We start from the raw sequence: 17,936 nt of genomic DNA, 5'->3' as shown, positions 1-17,936 counted from the left end.
AAAAATGTATTAAGCTCACTGGGAAAGAGTGGGAATGTGTTTTTCTGTTCTGTGACATTCAGTTATAAACCTTTTACCATGATTCAGTGCAGAGGGGAAATGGGAATCACAAAAGCCATTTAAGAAGGCAAAGTAAATTTTATACAGTTCCCCTATGCCCTTTATCCTCTTCATCCCACCCCAGAGAAAGGGATTCTGCAGGGGGGTTTATTCAGCAGTTCAAGGTTAGAGTAGCTGTCCTAAGTTCATTGAACACTCTTTCCAAGTTAATTGAAGTAGCTGTCAATAAAAAGGCAGATCAGATAGTGGCTAAGTAAGTACATTCAGAGAAAGAACAGAATATAAATATATATATATACACATAATAATTTTCTGTTCCTGAGCAAAATCCAATGGCCTGTTTTATGCAGCCAGTCAAGAAGAGATCAGAATAGCCTTAAACTTTATAACCAGCTCTTCTGAGTTATCAGCAGACCACTATCATTTTACTGGTGATAATGGGATCCAAAGGGGCTGAGCAAAGACCATCTTTTTTCCCAGGCTCCTCTAACACCATCCTGTTGGCACTTGGGCTCAGGATCTCCATCCTTGGGTGCCTCTCCTTTCCCCAGAAGTGCCCTGGTGCAGGGTGTGCATGCACAGGGATGCACCTCTTGCAGCAGTCATTCAGATAACAAGGACAGCAAACAGTTGCCAAGCTCTGGGTTCACCTACCTGAATCTTGGAGGGTAGGTGGGGAACATCAATGCACCAACACCTTCTCCTGGCTGCGGCTGCATGGAATCACAGAAGCTTAGAGGCATGAAAAGGAGAATAAAAGGCAACAAACTAGCATTCTCTTATTGATGACCACATTACCTACATACATCTATTTAGCTTCCTAACACTGCTGTTCTCCTCTTTGCATCTGGTGGGAGGGAGTCAACCAGCATTTCCATGGAGGTCTCTAGTGTCATCCCTTCTGTGAAACTTGGTTGGTAGAAATACCTGCCTGTCTTATCCCCTCCTAGCCTGTAAGAACAGAAACTCCACATCTTGGTTAAGAAATAGGAAGGGATCTGAACGCTCCGTACTTCAGCACATGCAAGCACAAGCCAGCCCTTTGCATCATTCATACAGTCTGTGCTGCAAATACATGCATTGGGCTGGTGTGGCTTCAGTGGTGACAGTGGCAGGGCAGGGTACAATGCGTCCTTGGGCATTTCTGAAGTCTGTTAAAATATTCTTATTCAGAATATGGGGTTTCTTCAATTTCCAGTTGGGCTGTTATTGCCTGGGGTTTTGTTCTTTTTCCCCAGCAACATCTTCAGTGTTGGGGACACACAAAGTCACTAGCATTCCTAAAAGACAAGGGCGTTTTTGAGACATTGAAGTTGCCAGTCAAAGAGGGATTAACTGCATTAGGGTATTTGTGTGAAGGACCAAGCACCTACCCCAAATCCTCCCAGAGGTCTGCACTGCAGTAAGGAGCAGTGTGTCCTGCAGAGCCAGGCAGGAGCTCCCCAGTCAGCAGGGAGGCAAAGGGGAACGAGGCAAATGAGAGCTCACCTCTGCTACCCACTGCAAAGCACCAGCACATGCCCTCCTTCCCACAAGAACCAGCCTCATCTGATGGGCCAGACCTCTGATGGATGAAGGAAGAGCTTTGCTGCCTTGATCCATGATGGAGTAGCTCAGATTAGAGAGGAGTCAGTGGGCAACAAGGCTTAGCAGTGAAAGCAGAAGGAAATTGCCTTCAGAGCTGGCTTTGTGGTGTAGCTCACCAGCCTCTCAAATGCCATATGAAACAGCCCAAGCTTAACCTGGACATAAAGCGGTTTGTAGACCTGCAGGAAACTGCTCTCACATGCTCCCATCTTCCTGGGAACACATTTAACCCCCCAGTTGCCATGGCATTCACACTTAAAGGCTCCTGAAAGGCTGGGAAAAAGTAGAACCTGAGAAGTCAGCTGGAAAATGGGATGAAATGCCTCAAAGCCAAGAGTCAGTGAGCACCTGCGTGGTGTTGGGGCAGCTCTCAGGCTGCCCAGGACAAAGGCAGGCACTGATGCCATCCTCTCCAGCTCACTTCAGCAGTCTTAGCTGAGATCTTGGAGTCAAACCGCTCATAAACCCCTCAACCAAAATTCAACTCCAAACCCTCTCTGCTCCCAGGGCAGCATTTTCTACACTTGCAGCCTCTGCAAGTATGGTCTGCAAGTGCAGAAAATAGTATGTCCCTCACTAGGAACAAGTAAAGACAGAGCCAGAGTTTGCTCTCATCCTCTCTTGGGAAGGTAACAATCAAAGCACAGCTCCAAATTTGCATTTTGCAACCCTGACTTTTGCAAAACAGTAAATCTTACCAGCCAACTTGAAAAGCCTCCAACTGGTTTCATCGCCTGGAGCTACTCTGCTAGAATAGCTGTCCTGGCAACATCACCATCCTCTGCCCTTCACCTCTCCAGTTCTTCAGATGCTGAACTTTGCAGAGCCAAAGTTGGGAGCACGCAACGGTGTCACTCGATAGCCCCTCTTCACGCTAATTTTAGGTGGTGGAACTTTTCATGCTTTTAAAAAGTCCCTTTATTTATTTTTGAGAAACCTCTTATTAGTGGCCATAAACACTGTTCTGTGTGATGTTTTGAACTTACCTACAGGGCTCTGGAAGTCACAACCAGTACCCGGCATGATCTCAAAGGAACAATCACCTGTTAATTTTGTAAACTGGACTGAGTAGCATGATGCTCCCAACATGCAAATGATTTCAGATGGAAACAAATTACACATCAGTAAGTAATGCATTTCTTTTTGGTTTTGGTTTTTTTTTCCCCCCAGTTAATATTGATTTCTGATTTTTGTGGTAGACTGTTCCACCATCACCCATTTGTTTGCCCTGGGACATGTGTTTGCTGCATCTGCTTTAGAGTCCCTGTGGGATTCAGGAGATCCTGATTGGACACTCTAGATCCAGGCTGAGCATCTCTCCAAAGACAACAAATCAAGTTTGGCCATTCAAGATAGGGGCTGGGTCCCATCCTCACACTACTTACACCTCAATAATGAGACAGGTTGACAGTGAGGATGGTGACTGAGCAGCAGGATGGGAGTCAGCACCAATGCCTGGAGCTGCTGTTTTGTGTCCCCAGAGGAGGTGAGCAAGGCAGGAGACCAGTGAAGGAGCTCACAGCTGCTCCACAGCCTTAGGGAAGACCCACCTATCCAACCAGGCATTTCATTGGATAATTACAAATTACACTGGCAATTTGCTTCTTTCATGCCTTAAAGGGCTCACTTGTATAAATCCCAATGGGATATCCCCCTCACTTTTACTCAACCTTTCCCCATTCTTCCCATCATCCTCATAAGTCTCAAGTCCATCACACTTTTTTCTATTTAATGCCTGTCTTTAGCATTGCTAAGCCACTATTTCTGAAAGTTATCAGGAAGAGATGAAGCACCTTTCTGAAAATTTGTGATTTAAATCAAATCACTCCACTGCAACTAATGCAAAATCCACCTGTCTCAAGGATCCTTGGAATGGTTCCATGTCTAAAGTAAATCCTAGCTCCAGCTACACTTTTGTCAATGTGAAATACATTTTTTCTCTTAACCTGCTTATATACAGACATATATATATATACAGACATATATATATATATATAAAATGCAGCATCAGGGAAAGTGTCTTGAGCTGGCAAGGAGTCACCAACAGACCAGCCTCAGAGCCTTGTTCAGCAGCATATCAGCTGCCACCTCAGTATTTATAGCCACCCTGCTCTTTGAGCTTGTTTATTTTCCTTCCCAAAGGTGGTGGTGGCAGGAGGCAAAGCTCTGATATTCAGGCTCAGGTGTCCCCAGGGTTGACCTTTCCTTCAAAGAGCAGAAGCTGCAGACACATTTCAAGGAACAAAGTCATTTGGAAACTCTAGACTCTTGTGTCCATTACCACCCAGTGCAGAGCTGCAAACAAGGGTTGAGCAGAAATCTGTTAATTAGCACGCACAGATATACATTAGGATGGATGTAAAAATGAGCCTGTAATTATTTTATACCTGGAAAGAGAACCAGATGAAGTCCAGCCCCCAGTCTTGAGGCAGAACAAGTGCCACATAAAGACATGACACTCAGACTTGAGTTTTCCATTATTTAAGTTTGCCCCAAGTTTAAATAATGCTATTCTATAGCATTACAGTCATCATGGACCACCTTTTTCAATCCCATCTTGCATACATTCATGTAGAATTCATCTGTTAGACCCTGTTGGAGAAAAAAGCAGCCCTGAAGCCTGCCACAGAAAGACAAGCAGCACATTTCAGCACCACTGGAGCCTCCACAAATTTATTTCAGAGCCAATGCTGCCAAAATGACATTCCCCTTCTGCATAATCTAGACAAGATGGGTAAAGAAGAAATTGTAGTGAAGCAACACCTCAAGGCATGCCACCAGTTCAGAGCACTGAGAGCCCACACAGGGGTTTCCCAGTCCCTCTTTTTGGCACTGCCAAGGGGATGGCAATTTGGGGAAGCAGGGCAGCACAGGAGATGCAGGCAGCACAGGGATACAGGGACCAGGAAAGCATCACTCTTCTCCACCAGGCTTTGAGGGTAATATAATCCTGCAAGACTCACTCAGTATGACAGTTTGTCCTTGTCATGCTCAAAATGCAGTGGTCCCAGGAGAAGACAGAGCTAAAGTCTCACAGCAAAAGCCTCTGAGATGCCAGTGCTGCAGGAACCACATTGCTGTGAAAAATGAACAGAGGAATGACAGGAAGCAGTCAGCTACTGACTAACCTGAGACCAGTGACAGCTGCAGAGTGGCACCAGCCTGCCCTCCTTCACTCAAAATCAGCCACAGCTCCCTGCAGGTTCCTGCTAAAGGAAGAGATGAGCCTCCATGTCCCTCATCCCCTCTTAGCATTGCCCAAAATGCACATCCAGCATTTCTGGGCTGCAGCGTCCCTTTTCTTCATTTTTGGGAGGTAGGGGAAGGTTTCACCATTCTGCTAGTCCCACCATGTTCCTTTGGGAGGAGAAACAGCACATCATCAAGTCAATTTAGCAGTAGAAACATTCCCCTGGCAGATTTAAGCACCTCATAAAGAGCTGCACAGATTTACTCTGAGCCAGTTCCCTCCCTGGTCCCTGGCCACCACTAGAGAGCTCTGGTCTCCCATAACCTGCTCACTTCTCTGCTGCCACCACAACCTGAATTACAGCAGTTGTTTATTGAAACTACATCTAGGTCCCTGTGGGCTTTAAGTGGAGAAAATACACTCTGCAAATTAACCCTCCTTAGAGAAGGAATCTCACACAAACAGCCTTTGGGGCCTGCTCTGCCCTCTCCAAACTGGAAGGGCACAGGAATAGTAACTGGAGAAGTTTTCAGCCATCATTTCCACCAGCCAGCTGCAGAATGTGTTGAAAAAAATCAGTGCAACCAGTTTGCACACATGCAAAGCAGTGTTATTGTCACTCTAGCCAGAACACCTCTATGCACCACACTGCTACTGCTCCAGCCCCACCTGAAAATCCCAGCACAGCAGAGGAAGGGCTGAAGGGAGGAAAATGGGGCCATCCTGCTCAGTGCTTTGAGGACTCCTTGAATTCCCACTTCCCAGAACTGAAGCAGAGGATGGAGAGAACAAGGGTACCAATCAGCAGAAAGACAAGAGCAAGAAGTTATATTTGGAATTCTCCTTCTTCACCTACACTTTTCTAAAGTGTTAGGATCTCAAACTCTTCATTGTCTCTACACCATAAAAGTGTTATTACTTGGAAGGTCACCCTCGTAAAAAGGTTTTTCCATAAAAAGGTGGATGGTTCCAAATAGAGCCATCAGCTCATCAGTGTGCTGGGTTCCAGTACAGACAGCTATACTGACCTTATCAAAGCTGGATGAGCAAGATACAGAGGAGTTTATTTAATTCTTTTTATAGCTGATATCACCAGTGATTTTGGTTGAAGCCTGTGATGTTGCTCAGGTCTGTTCCCTGGGGAGTTCAGCTCTGTGCTTCTCCTGCTGCTCACACTCCCCAGGAAGTCTCTGCAGGCTGCTCCACTGCTCACCCAAGCATTACTCTTTCCCCTTTTAGAGGGGAATTACATTTACTCACAAGGAAAAGTACAGCAGAATAACATGGATGTAAATGGGGCAGGCACACAGAAAACCCCTTTCCTGCCTATGTCAAGTTCCTTTTCTTCTTGTCACTCAGACTGATGCTTCTCCTCCACCTCACACTCAAGCAGAGAGTTTCAAGGAAAACAGTTTTGCTGCAGACTCCTACATGAACAAAATTCTCAGAGCTGCCATCATTACAACATCTTCTTCAAATTTTATTAAATGCTTACAAAAAACAACAAGAAAATCAAGGAGGCAAAAAGTTTTAAGCAGAAAGCACAAAGATGCAGGAAGAAAAACAAGGTGCCCTCCCTCCTTCAGGAGGGTAGAAACAAGTTGCAAAATTATGCTGACATGGGAAGAAAGTAGGAATGAGACTAAAGAGGGGATGGGGACATGTTAACACCATGAAGTATGAAGACAGAGTTCAGAAACAACCCTAGAAGCTGATTTGCAGACCTCAGGCCCAGGGGCAGAAATGCCACTCTTGAGGGACTCAGTTTCCCCACGTTCACAGCCAGCCTTGGTCTCCCCAGACAATTCACTAGGATGCCATTTCACCAAGACAGCTTCCAGCAGCTGCCATTTCCCAGATATCCTGCTCAGCTTCAGGAACACAGCTCACAGGATATCAAGGTGCCACCACATCTGACTTTTAGAAGTGTTTCAGTCACTGGCACTGCAGCCCACAGGTCAGAGAATAAGCAAATCACTGTCCCAGAGAAGGGAGATAACACCAGGGCCAGCACTCCTCACCTGGGAAAGGAGATCTCCAATCCATCTTAAACAGGCAGAGGAAGGCAGCAGGTATTTGAAAAAAAGCTGCTATTGGCCTGCTGAGACAGAAAAGTGGCAGGAACATTTTGGCATGGGTACATAACTGATTAAAGAATGATCTGGGAACTAAAAGAAACCAAGACTAAATTGAATGCAATTTGATGGACACAGACCAGTGATGGAAGTCCCTCCAAGCAGATGACATAGGGGGATGGAGGATGCCTCATAAACAGGGCAAGACTTTACCCACAGCTGGCACCAACAAAGACAAGTGGTCCTTGCACTCTCCCTGCAGTCTTTTTACACTCAGGACCTGCCCACTGCCCTCATTTCAGACATCAGTTCTTCACCAGACTTCTGTTGAGCTCCTTCTCTGCCACCACCCACCCACCAAGGGCCACAAAAAGAGAAATTCCTAATCACATAACAAAAGCCTCGCCTGCTCAGCAGGGCAGCAGATCCCTCTCTTCCAATACTTGAGGTGAGGGAACAGAGCCTCTCATCTCCATAGCAGAAACAGATTTTTAAAAAAAGGAAAAAAAAAAAAGAAAAAAGCCCAAGAGTCACATAGAAAGTTAAAACAGGGATGAGCTTTGTCAGCTGATCTAGTTCCTTTCATCCATCTGGAGGCAGTGTGGGGTACTGCTCAAACCCCAAGAGGAGTCAGGCTGTACCCAAAGCAGACTGACAGCAGTCAGGAGAAGAGAAACATCCTTCAATTATCTTCTGTGGAGCAGAGGAAATAGTGGCACGGAGGGTTGCATTGAGTCAGGATCAAGCTCAGCTGCAAGACAAGAAAACACAATGTTATTGACAGCATTTGGCCTCTCATGAGCAACACCCTGGGCTACACAGAAACTGTATCTTCTCCAGCAATTACAGGTGGGTTTCTCCCACCCATTTTCACAAAGCCCCATGAATCAGCCCCCCCATAAGGCTTTGGCACAAGTGAACCATGCTGGGAATGCCCATGGCAGAGGAGATGCTGAGGGCTGCACACCCCACAGAGTCATGGCTGCACTCCTGCCACGCTGCCTCCCACCCCAGAAAGGAGATTTGCAGGCTTCCTCCCAAGCCCCTAAAGCAGAGAGTGTCCCCAGAGCCCCAAGTGCCACAGCTCTGCCTGGGACCATCTGCAGCAGGGCTGGGTTCCTGCAGCTCTCCATCTGCTCCACGCACGACAGCTGCTGCAGCCAAGGGGCTCCAGCACACAAATGACTTTTCCATCACTTGATAAATGACTCCTGCATGCTGACACCCTCCCCACTATTCCTGATTTGGGGCTGATGGCAAATGGAGCCAAGTCAGGAGAACAGTTGGGGCCCAAGAGTGGATGAGTGTCCATCCACCCATGGGAGCTCAACCAGCAGCAGACAAATTTAACCCTTTGAGAGCCTCTTGACTTCTAGATTCACTTCCCGCTAGCTTATCACAAACCGACACAAGTTTGAGGCAGTGCTTCCCCTATTGTCCCCAGGCTTTCAGCTCCAGTCTTCCCACTGGCAACAAAGCAAGTTTGTCTGCCCCTGAATTTTTGCTTCATTAGGTGGCAAGGGGGAACACAAGTCTTCCCTGTTGAGAATTTCTCCTGAGCACACAAAGCCCTAAAGGAGACTCAAAACAAAGCCAGGCATGACAGGAAAGACAAATAAATTAACAGCTGATTTCCTTTTGCTGTCTCTCAGCATCTCACTGCTCCATTAGTCAAGCACACAGATTCCAGTGCAGTCACATGCCATGGAAGTCACCGCCCATAAGGACTCCAAGACCCACAGCACAGCAGGTTTCAAGTCAGATGGGATGCTGAGATAGCAGCAAGAGCAATTTTGAAAGCACAGACAATTTGCGAGAGACAACAAATCTTGAGGTTGTGCAGCATGAAGCAGCCTCTGACTTTGGGAGCAGGGGGATTTTCCTGGTGTGTGCACACTAAACTCTGAGAGCCCCCATGCCCTCCTCAGTAGCATCTGGCAGCTTGCAGCAAATCCCAGGCAAGATCCTTCTCTGACTCATGTGGGGAGCTGCATTTTTCTGGAGTGCAGCAGTCCATAGGACACAGAAAACACCCAGAGAGCTGATCAGTAGCTGGGAAGTTCACTGCCCTGCCTCTTTAGTATTCCCCACACAAGCCTGAAGCAGGTCAACCTTATAAATCTGGTTTACCAGTGCTGCTGGACCATAGCTCATGTTGTAGTACAGGCTGTCCATGGGATCACATTAAACAGGAGCAGATGAAGTCATTCCACAATAAATCCTACCATGAAGTGCTGGTATTACTCACCCTTCAGCAGATCTTAAAAAAAGGCATAAAAAAACCCCACAAGCAATTACCAATTCCTACACAAACAGAGCCGAAGCAGGTACAAAAGTACCTATGTGTCCCTCCAACTGAGACATTTTGGCTTTCTGAACCAGAAGAACCTAAAATACCCATGAGGCTGTGGAGGAAAGCAGGTATATGACAAATGAATGGGCTCTCAGCCTTTTTTTGGAACAGTGCAGACTTGTCTCTAAGAGTAGTGCCTGGAACAAAGCAAATCCTAATGGCAGCCTTGTGCCTAAGGAATGAAGCTGATAAGACACTGGGAATGTCCAACAGTTGTCACCCCCAGCTGACACAAATCCCCTCCAAGCCCCCTCACAGAAAACAGCAGGTCTCTCATGCCTACAGCTAAAGTAAAACACGGAATGATAGAATAGCTTGAATGGGACCTTTAGTTGAAAGGGACCTTTAAAGGTCATCTAATCCAACACCCATGCAAGGGACATCTGCAACTAAATCAGGCTGCCCAGACCCCCATCCAGCCTGACCTGGAATGCTTCCAGGGATAGGGCATGCACCACCTCTCTGAGAAACCTGTTCCAGTGTTTCACCACCCTCATCATAAAAAAAAAATCCAAACACAAACTTCTTCCTTATATCTAGTGTGAATCTACCCTCTTTGTTTAAAAGCTTTACCCTTTGTCCTATTGCAACATACCCTACTAAAATCCCTGTGCCCCATCTCTCTTAGGAGCCACCTTTACATATTTAAAGGCCACAGTAAAATCTCCCCAGAGCCTTCTCTTCTCCAGGATGAAGAACCCTAACCCTCTCAAGCCTGTCCTCAGAGGAGTGTTCCATCCCTCTGATCATTTTGGTGGTCCTCCTCAGGAGCTGCTCCAACAGATCCAGTTCTCTCTGGTACTGAATGCACAAGGTAGACACTGTCTGTACCCTGCCCACCACAGCCCCTGCTCTGGAGGGCAGTTCATCCACCACACTGAGGGCTTGACCTTGAAGCTTTTGAGCTCAACATGCCACCTCTTCAGTGCTTTTATTTGCTGCTACCTTTATTAACAATTTTTTAAAAATTTAACAAAAAAAAAATCATCCTTCTCCCTTCATGCCCAACCAGTTTTGGTTTTGGCAGACACACCACCTGCTTGCTGGGTATGGATCACCTTCCCAGCCCAGTGCTGACAGCAGCACTGCAAGTCCCAAGCCAGCCCTGGGCACTCGAGCACAAATAGCTGTTCTGCACTTCCCAGAGTTCTATTCAGGACAGTTTTCCCGCACAGTAGGTATCACATTACACACCCACACTAACCAGAGCAGGCTGGGAGCCACCGGGAGCAGAACACTGCACACAAAATAAATAGCCCCCCAGGCAAGCCTGACATCACCCTGCCCTCCTCTTCCTTGTTTCGGGATGCTCAGTTACACCCAGCACCAGGGATTAAGGGGCTCAGTGATTTATGCCTCATTTCATAGCAAAACTCAGCAACTTTGTGCTGAGCAAGAGCCAGGATAGAGTCAGATTTCCTTCCTGGGGCTGCCAAAGAGTCACTGCAGGTCAGAGGCTGTTTGGTGCTCCCCAGCTTGCTCGGGAAGAGGAAGGAGGGAACTGAGATGAGTTTTATCTTTGTATTCCCAACACAAACCCTTCACTCCACTGTGCTCACTGAGCTCCACTGACCAGCACTCCCCAAAAAGGAGGCAGTGATGAGTTAGCAATAAAGAGCAGGAAAAGCAGCCATGCATCCCTGGAGCAGCCCAGCATTGGCCAAAGGGCTGCAATTGCCATTGGAGATCAGACCTGACACAGAGCACAAGCCATTTCTGCTTTGTTCAAGAACGAGTGATAAAGGCAAAATGGGGCAAAGCCTCCCAAGGGAAAGGGAAAACTTGGTTTTATCTTGGAGGAAAACATTGTCCCTGTGCTTCATACAGCAAAAGAAGACCAGCCAGAGTCAGTGGTGTGACAAAGCACTTCCTCACTGATAAACAGAGCTTCTGAGAAGCCCTGTATTTCACAGGGATGTCTTCATGCCAGCTGAAATGAATCAAGGCCATTGCTGACTTTGATTCAAATGACACACGTAGTTTATGGCCGTTCTGTTGTATGTAACATTGTATCAGAGTATTAATAACCAAAATTTGGAAAGCCATGAAACATTCCTGCTTTTTGCCTCTGGAGATGTTTCAAAGCTTCAAAATTTCAAACCCACTTTGTTTCCCTTGACATTTCCTTCCAAATCCCATTAGGGCTTGCCAAGACACGAACATCTGGGGTCCCCAGGAGCTCTCACTGTGCTAATGCCAGCAGCAGAAGGGCTGTAGGTTTGGCAATACAGCTTCCCCCAGGACATCCCCTGCCCTGCCACACCCACCCTCAAGCCTGGCTGAGGTTACCTCAGGAGAGCAAAGCAAGCTCTTCTCCCACAATACTGACTCCATACTCACAGCTTTTAGAGAGAGGAAGAGGAGGACTCATATATAAATATTTCAGAATCCAGCCCAGGGCTAAGCCCACACCAACTCTAAACTTGGTCTTTTCTTGCAGGAAATGACAATGCTGATAACAGTATCATCCTCCACCCAGCCTGTTCCCAATCACCACCCCCTTTCCCCCCCTCCCACCCTGCCCAAGCCTGGGAAGGACAACCTGCGGCTGCAGCGGCTGCTGAAGAAGGCAGCCAGGAAGAACGCCATCCTCACCTCGGAGCAGGGCAAGTCCTTCCGCTCCAGCCTGTCGCCCGTGAACGAAGCCAGCCCCGACCAGGAGTGTGCAGAGAGCGCTGCCCCAGCAGCAGAGACCCCCGAGGCCCCAGCAGCCCCCTGTGCCCCCCTGCCCACCCAGCTCTCCGTCAGGCCCGTGGGCCACCGCGCCCTCTCCCCGTTCCGGAAGGGGAAGCCCTTCACGCTGAAGGTCACGGAGCAGCGGCGCATTGCCGAGCACGTCAAGCTCACAGCCTCCTCAGCCATGCCCCTGCTACAGAGGCCAGAAGCTCCTGAGACTCCACAGCAGCCTGAAGGCACAGGCTCCCACCTTCCCCCTCCATCTGACCCTTCAGTACCTGTTTTCCCCAAGCCTCCTCCTGCCAGTACACCCAGCAAAGAAAGGGCACCAGAGGTTACCTATGTCACCAAGGTGAACACTTATTTCCACAGTGTCAAGCCACCCAGGGCTAAGACTCCCACACCAAACCCAACCCAAGGAACTGTCAGCCAGGAATACCAAAGGCCTACTTCCCCAGCACCTCAAACAAGCAGCTCTGAACCACCTCCAGGGCAGACACCCACCTCACTTAAAGACAACAAGGCAGCTTCCTCCTTGCCAAAACCTCCCCTCGTTCCTGCTGCAGAGACAGAGCCTCCCGATCAGGCTCCCAAGCCTGTTCCTACTGAGAAGCCCAGCACCTCTGATGCCCACACCAATAAGCCTACAACCCATGGAAGTGACACTGAATGCAAGGCAGCTCCTGAATTACCAGAGCAAGACAGAGGCATCCCAGAACCATCAACATCCAGCGCTCCTTGGAGGCAAGCACGTCCAGCAACAGCAACTCCAGCACAAGCTGATGGTAGCAGGTCCACCCCCACAGACACCAAGGCAGAACACATCACTGAACTCCAGATGACTCCCAGCTTACCCAACACCAGCTGTCCCCGCAAGGCTGAGTCAGCACCACCATCAGGAGAAGCACCAAGAGCTCCTGGAACCACTGCCAGTGGCTGGCATCGCCTCAAGAAGCACTTGATAGTGCAGCCAGAAGCAACCAACTCCCCAGAGTCCCAGCCAGAGAAGCTGGGACAGGAGGAAGGGAATAAAGCTGATGCTGCTCAAGCAGTCGTCAAGCAAGACTGCATGGTGGTTAAATCAAAAGCCATGAGAATGTGGGATGCCATCTTATACCAGGTGGCACTCGGCAAGGAGAGGAAGCAGCAAGCAGAAGAGAAGAAGGCTCAGAAGGAAGAAAGCTTCTTTCTGCCCCGCCGCCTGCCCATCCTCCTGCACAAGCCGCGTTTTGACGCCCGCAAGCTGAAGGAGCTGGCAGCCAAGCCCATGACAAAGATCAGCACCGTGTTCGAGGTGAGCCGCTTCCGGCCCAAGGGGGCTGAGGAGCACACCAAGAGCTTCAACAGAACGGCATCAGGATGGTCTGTGCACTGACACCAGGCTGCTCCATGCCTCTGCAGTGCGCCAACCTCTGACCAAGCCCGGTGGAGCCACGTGCAAGGAAAAAAGGAAATTAAATTAAATAAAACCCCACCAAGCCAGCAGCACCATGCTGAAGGTTTAAGGGTTACTCTCAAAAGCTCAAATGCATAACTACCACATCCACAGGTCACAGGAAAACTAACATGTTTGTTTTAAGAGTCAACAACAATCACTGGAAGCACTAACAGAGTGAAGGCACACAGTGAAGAGGACAAGCTGCCTATAGAAAAAAAGGCCAGTTCAGAGTAGGATAATGGAATCTGAATCTTTTTGTTGCATTTATCTAAGAGATTGATCCTAGGAACAAGAGCAGTTGTATCTGAAATGAAGGAATCTGGGTTGCTCCATGTCTCTAGGGAGTGTCTTAGAAACCAAACTCAAAGAGGATACATATAGCCTCTAACTCATCTACTTAAAGTGTGCCCCATTCTCATTTGCTGAGAACAAAATGGAGACTCATCCTTTCACCCAAAGCACAGACAAGAGACAAAGATATCCTGCTCTCACAAAACAGCTCATCTGCCTATCAAAATGGGCATCATCTGACAGCCTTCCTAGGCCAGTCTACTTAATAATAATGCACAGAAGAACAATTTTGTTTCAGTAATCAAGTTCTGCTATGTATTTTACCATGTTTTCTCCACAATAGCTGACAGTTAATGTTCCCACTATAACCAACAAGACCCTGCTTTAGCATATGGGTATCCAACTCTGTATTTAACAAGGTGCTGGTTTCTGAGTGGCTCTGCTAACCACATGTAGTCTCATTTTCAGGGTGAGCATCATGACAGTTGCACACCTGCTTGTCCCTGATGTCCTGAAAAAAGGGCATTTAAAGGAAAATCCCCAACTCTGCCCACCCACAGAGACAACTGGGCTTTCCAGTATTGCCCTTTGCAGCTCCACTGCCAGCAGGCTTGTGAGCATGAAAGCTGGGAGACTGGTTATTTCTGTTTCACAAGGGACTTGGTCATGTGCTGGGGTGTTCCTACACAGCTAATGTAGGATTGCTATGTTTAGCCCAAGTAGAATATAAAGAGCTGTGTACAGAGATTCCTTTTACATGTGCAGAGGGTATGGAACTGACCAACAGTTGCTCAGGCCAAGCTGCAAATAGACTTAGAAACAAAGAGTCCCTTTTGCCTTTTTTGAAGTCTTCCTATTTTGCAGTGATGCTGTAAGAGCAGTTCATTTAGAAAACCTTAAGTTTTTACTTCATCAGTCTTATCTCTATTCTGTAACCCCTTCTCTACTCAAAAGGGCAAAAAGCAAGTAGGAAGAATAATCCAGTTATCTAAGATGGGGATTTCTTCAAAATCCCAGTTTTCAAAGAAAAAGGTAACAAGAGGTTGGAAATGTGCAGTAATCACAAGTGAATCCTAGGTAAGCTTCTGCAGGATAATTTAATATTGCTGCAAGAGAAGGCTACAGAGAAGGCGGCTACAGAAAACATCCATGCAGCAGCACAGTCATAAAAATTTAAAGTGTGCAGCATAAAACACATAAAGCAGATAAAGGCAGCCTTACCAGAGAGTGATAAATGGCACCTCACTGCAGCACAGCCAGATGGATGCCTCTGCACAAAGGTCTGGATGCACAAGAGCCACAGCACTGGCATGAAGCAGAGCAGCCAACATCAATTACATTTGGGAGACTAAGTGAAGGTGGTTTAAGAAGCACTTGTGCTTTAAAACAGCTTTTGTCCTGCACCAAGGACAACTACCCAGAGAAAACCAACATCTCTCACCCAAGGCTTAGGTTTTGCATCTGCTGGGCTTCCAGTCAGGCTGCATTCACACCCCAGCCCCACTGTACATGGATGGAGGATGGGGAAATGCCACTGGGGAGAGCAATTCCCACAAGCAGAAGGAAGGAGACAGAGGAAGGCAGGTCTGGGTGCATGGTTTAGCTCTTTTACCCCATAAAGGGCAGAGGCACACAGCAACTATGGCAAGTCCTGCAGAGACAGACCCTGACACAAGGGTACCCAGAGATGGGAGAGCACATCCCTGGAGGCAACAGATTTCTACCAATGGCTGCTCACTGGAAGTCACTGTGGTGTGATCCAGCCTGAGCTGCTGTGCTGAGGAAGAGAAGGGGAATGCTACTGGGCACAGAATTTGCCCATTTTTCAAATGGCATCAGGCAGTTGCTAAATGCCTAAACTGACACCTACAGAAAAACCCCTGTTCCATAGCCTGCAGTGAGGTCCTGCAGCCCAGGAAGAGTGGGAAGGAGAAAATAAGCCACACCTGTGTTTAAGCAACTAGAAAGCTGCTAAGGTGGTGTAAAGCAAGTGACAAGGGGAGCCAGAAGGGTTCGGGAGTAAGAAGGCCATGACAGTGATCCAGCAGTAGGGAAAAAGGATGAACACAATTCAAGGGGAGGAGCTGGGAAGCAGGTCCCCAGGGAGCTCAGAGCACACAAAACAGACAGCTAAGAACCTAAGTACAGAAACAAGCCAAGCTCCTTCAACTATCACAGCCATTTTGCTATTCACAGTAGGAAAAACCCCAGTACTTCCATATGAGCACACCCAGAGAGCAACAGCGTTGTGCCATGGGTGTTTGGAGCACTGGGTGGATCCTAGGCGACATCCTGTGACAGTGCCTTGCCTTTCAAGAAAGGCTGCCGGACAAAGACCAGAGCCAAAGACACTTCCATTTGCTCAGAGAAACCCAGGCAGGGCAAACAAAACCTGCTGACAGCCCAGCAAAACCTGTTTGCTGCAGAGAACTGAAGCTCAGTAGGGTCCACCTGCTGCACTGAAACAGACTTCAGGAGAAAGAAGAGACTGATCAAAGGGGAGACCTTCTAATAGGATTATCAAAGTCACAGGCAGAGAAGCAAGCTGAGGATGGAAGTTCTGTGGACTAAAACCAGAGCTTCAGGCAGTCTTGGGCTTGTACTGCTGCCCATCTCAAGCAGCATTCAAAAGGGCATATCCTCTAAATGGGCACTACAAAAGAAAAACAAACAAGCCTAAACAAACAAAATGCAACACTCAGAAGCCAGCTCCTTAAGGATGGGAGGGAGGGGAAAGAAGGAACACAAGCCCCAGAAGAATTCAGAAACAAAAGGTGTTTTGTAGCAAGCAGAGCTATTTTAACCTTGGCAATCAAATAAAGCTTCTTTTTTATAGTAGGAAAAAAAAGGAGAATGAGCTTGTTTTCATCCTCAACTTCCTCTCCACTCATCGTGCCAGATGCTGCCCAGTTGGATCCAACCAGTTATCACCTCCCTCTACACCATTCCTCCTTATTGCCACAGCCCTCTGCTATCATCCACTCAAGATAACACCAGGATAGCTGTGAGCCTGAGCACAATAGGAACATGAGAGCCAAAGGCCATTTCAAGAGAGCACAGAGACAGACCCAGCTCTGCCTTGCCCTTGCTGCACACCAGAGAGCAGTCCTTTCTGCTCTGTTGTTCTACCTAGTACAGCAGATGTGCACATCCTTCCTGCTACAACCTTATTATAGACTGGTTCCAAGAGGTTACTGAAGTCATTAAAAGTCTTCTCCCTGATTAATTCAGTAAATCTGGGAATTAAACCCCAGAAACACTTGAATTTCAGTAGTACATCAGCCAGAATGATCTCCTGCTATCTCTCTCTACTCCTTGCAACTTAAGAGAGCATAAGGAAAGACAGCAGATAGAGACCATTCCTTTGAACTAGGAAAGGCGGACACATCTTCACCCACACAGCAGTAGCTAAGGGACTTGCCCTGCAGATTAAACTAACAGAGGTATCCAGCAGCATCAGAAAGGCAGAGACCAAAACAAACCCCTGCTGGGTACCCACTCTGTTCCAGCCCAGTCAGGCTCCAGCTGTTCCTATAGAGCACCTTCCAACTCACCCCAACAAGTGCTGCTGGCAGAAACAACCCCAGCATGCTGCCAGAACAGCCCAGGAGGTTGTTACACAGAGCAGAGCCATATCCCACCTACCTGGTTAATGAGTTCTCCAGACACACTATTGCTCTGCAGCATCGTCTATCAACACCTTCTTGTACTGGCCATGGCCTGTTGCAACAAACTTGTACTTTTTGCCAGAAGGAATGGACTGAACAGGAGAGAAAGGAAGAGCCAAAGTCAGCCTTTTTCTCTGTTAAATAGGCAGTCAAAAATCAAGTAACTGAAGCCAGAGGTGCACATGATACAGTTTGCCTTTAATCCCATAGGGCTCAGAGACAGCCCATTCTGTACTGCCTTCCTGCCCCCTTCACACAAACTCTCTGCACAGACCCATCACCACCTTCTGTAAGCATGAGGCAACACAACAAGAACAGGATATGCAACAGGAAAGCAAATGCAATGCAGGCATTGCGAGGGAGGGCTCGTCTAAGAGCCCAGACCCCCAAGCCAGGGTTGTTTTATCCATGACAAGAGACTGTGGGATTTGCCAGGTACTGGCAGTTTCAGCACAGGAACTGACAAGATCCTTTGATATTCCTCTCCCAGCCTAGACAGTTTGAGCAGTAGCTGCTTGCTGCATTTTAGAAGACATTTCCACAAACATTCCTGCAAAACCCCAGATCCATCTGCAAGTGATACTGTCTTAGGTTCAGT

The 17,936-nt window shown here is 47.7% G+C and overlaps 2 protein-coding genes across 2 annotated transcripts in view; both read right to left on the bottom strand.

The window, feature by feature from the left end:
- Window positions 1-2,670, bottom strand: part of TNNT3 (troponin T3, fast skeletal type) — a 36,785-nt gene extending 34,115 nt beyond the window's left edge. Inside the window, exon 1 of the mRNA XM_058025784.1 lies at window positions 2,634-2,670. Coding sequence (XP_057881767.1) covers window positions 2,634-2,670 — 37 coding nt within the window. The remainder of the gene's footprint in view (window positions 1-2,633) is intronic.
- A 3,626-nt stretch (window positions 2,671-6,296) lies between these two features.
- Window positions 6,297-17,936, bottom strand: part of LSP1 (lymphocyte specific protein 1) — a 36,725-nt gene continuing 25,085 nt past the window's right edge. Inside the window, exons 10-11 of the mRNA XM_058027139.1 lie at window positions 17,316-17,430; window positions 6,297-7,663 (exon numbers count right to left, since the gene is read on the bottom strand). Coding sequence (XP_057883122.1) covers window positions 17,341-17,430 — 90 coding nt within the window. The 3' untranslated portion in view covers window positions 6,297-7,663; window positions 17,316-17,340. The remainder of the gene's footprint in view (window positions 7,664-17,315; window positions 17,431-17,936) is intronic.

The sequence above is a fragment of the Melospiza georgiana genome, chromosome 6, assembly GCF_028018845.1.
Source record: "Melospiza georgiana isolate bMelGeo1 chromosome 6, bMelGeo1.pri, whole genome shotgun sequence".
In the NCBI taxonomy this organism is placed as follows: domain Eukaryota; kingdom Metazoa; phylum Chordata; class Aves; order Passeriformes; family Passerellidae; genus Melospiza; species Melospiza georgiana.
Note: the sequence above shows the minus strand (reverse complement) of the source record. Positions and strands in the feature narration are given on the sequence as shown.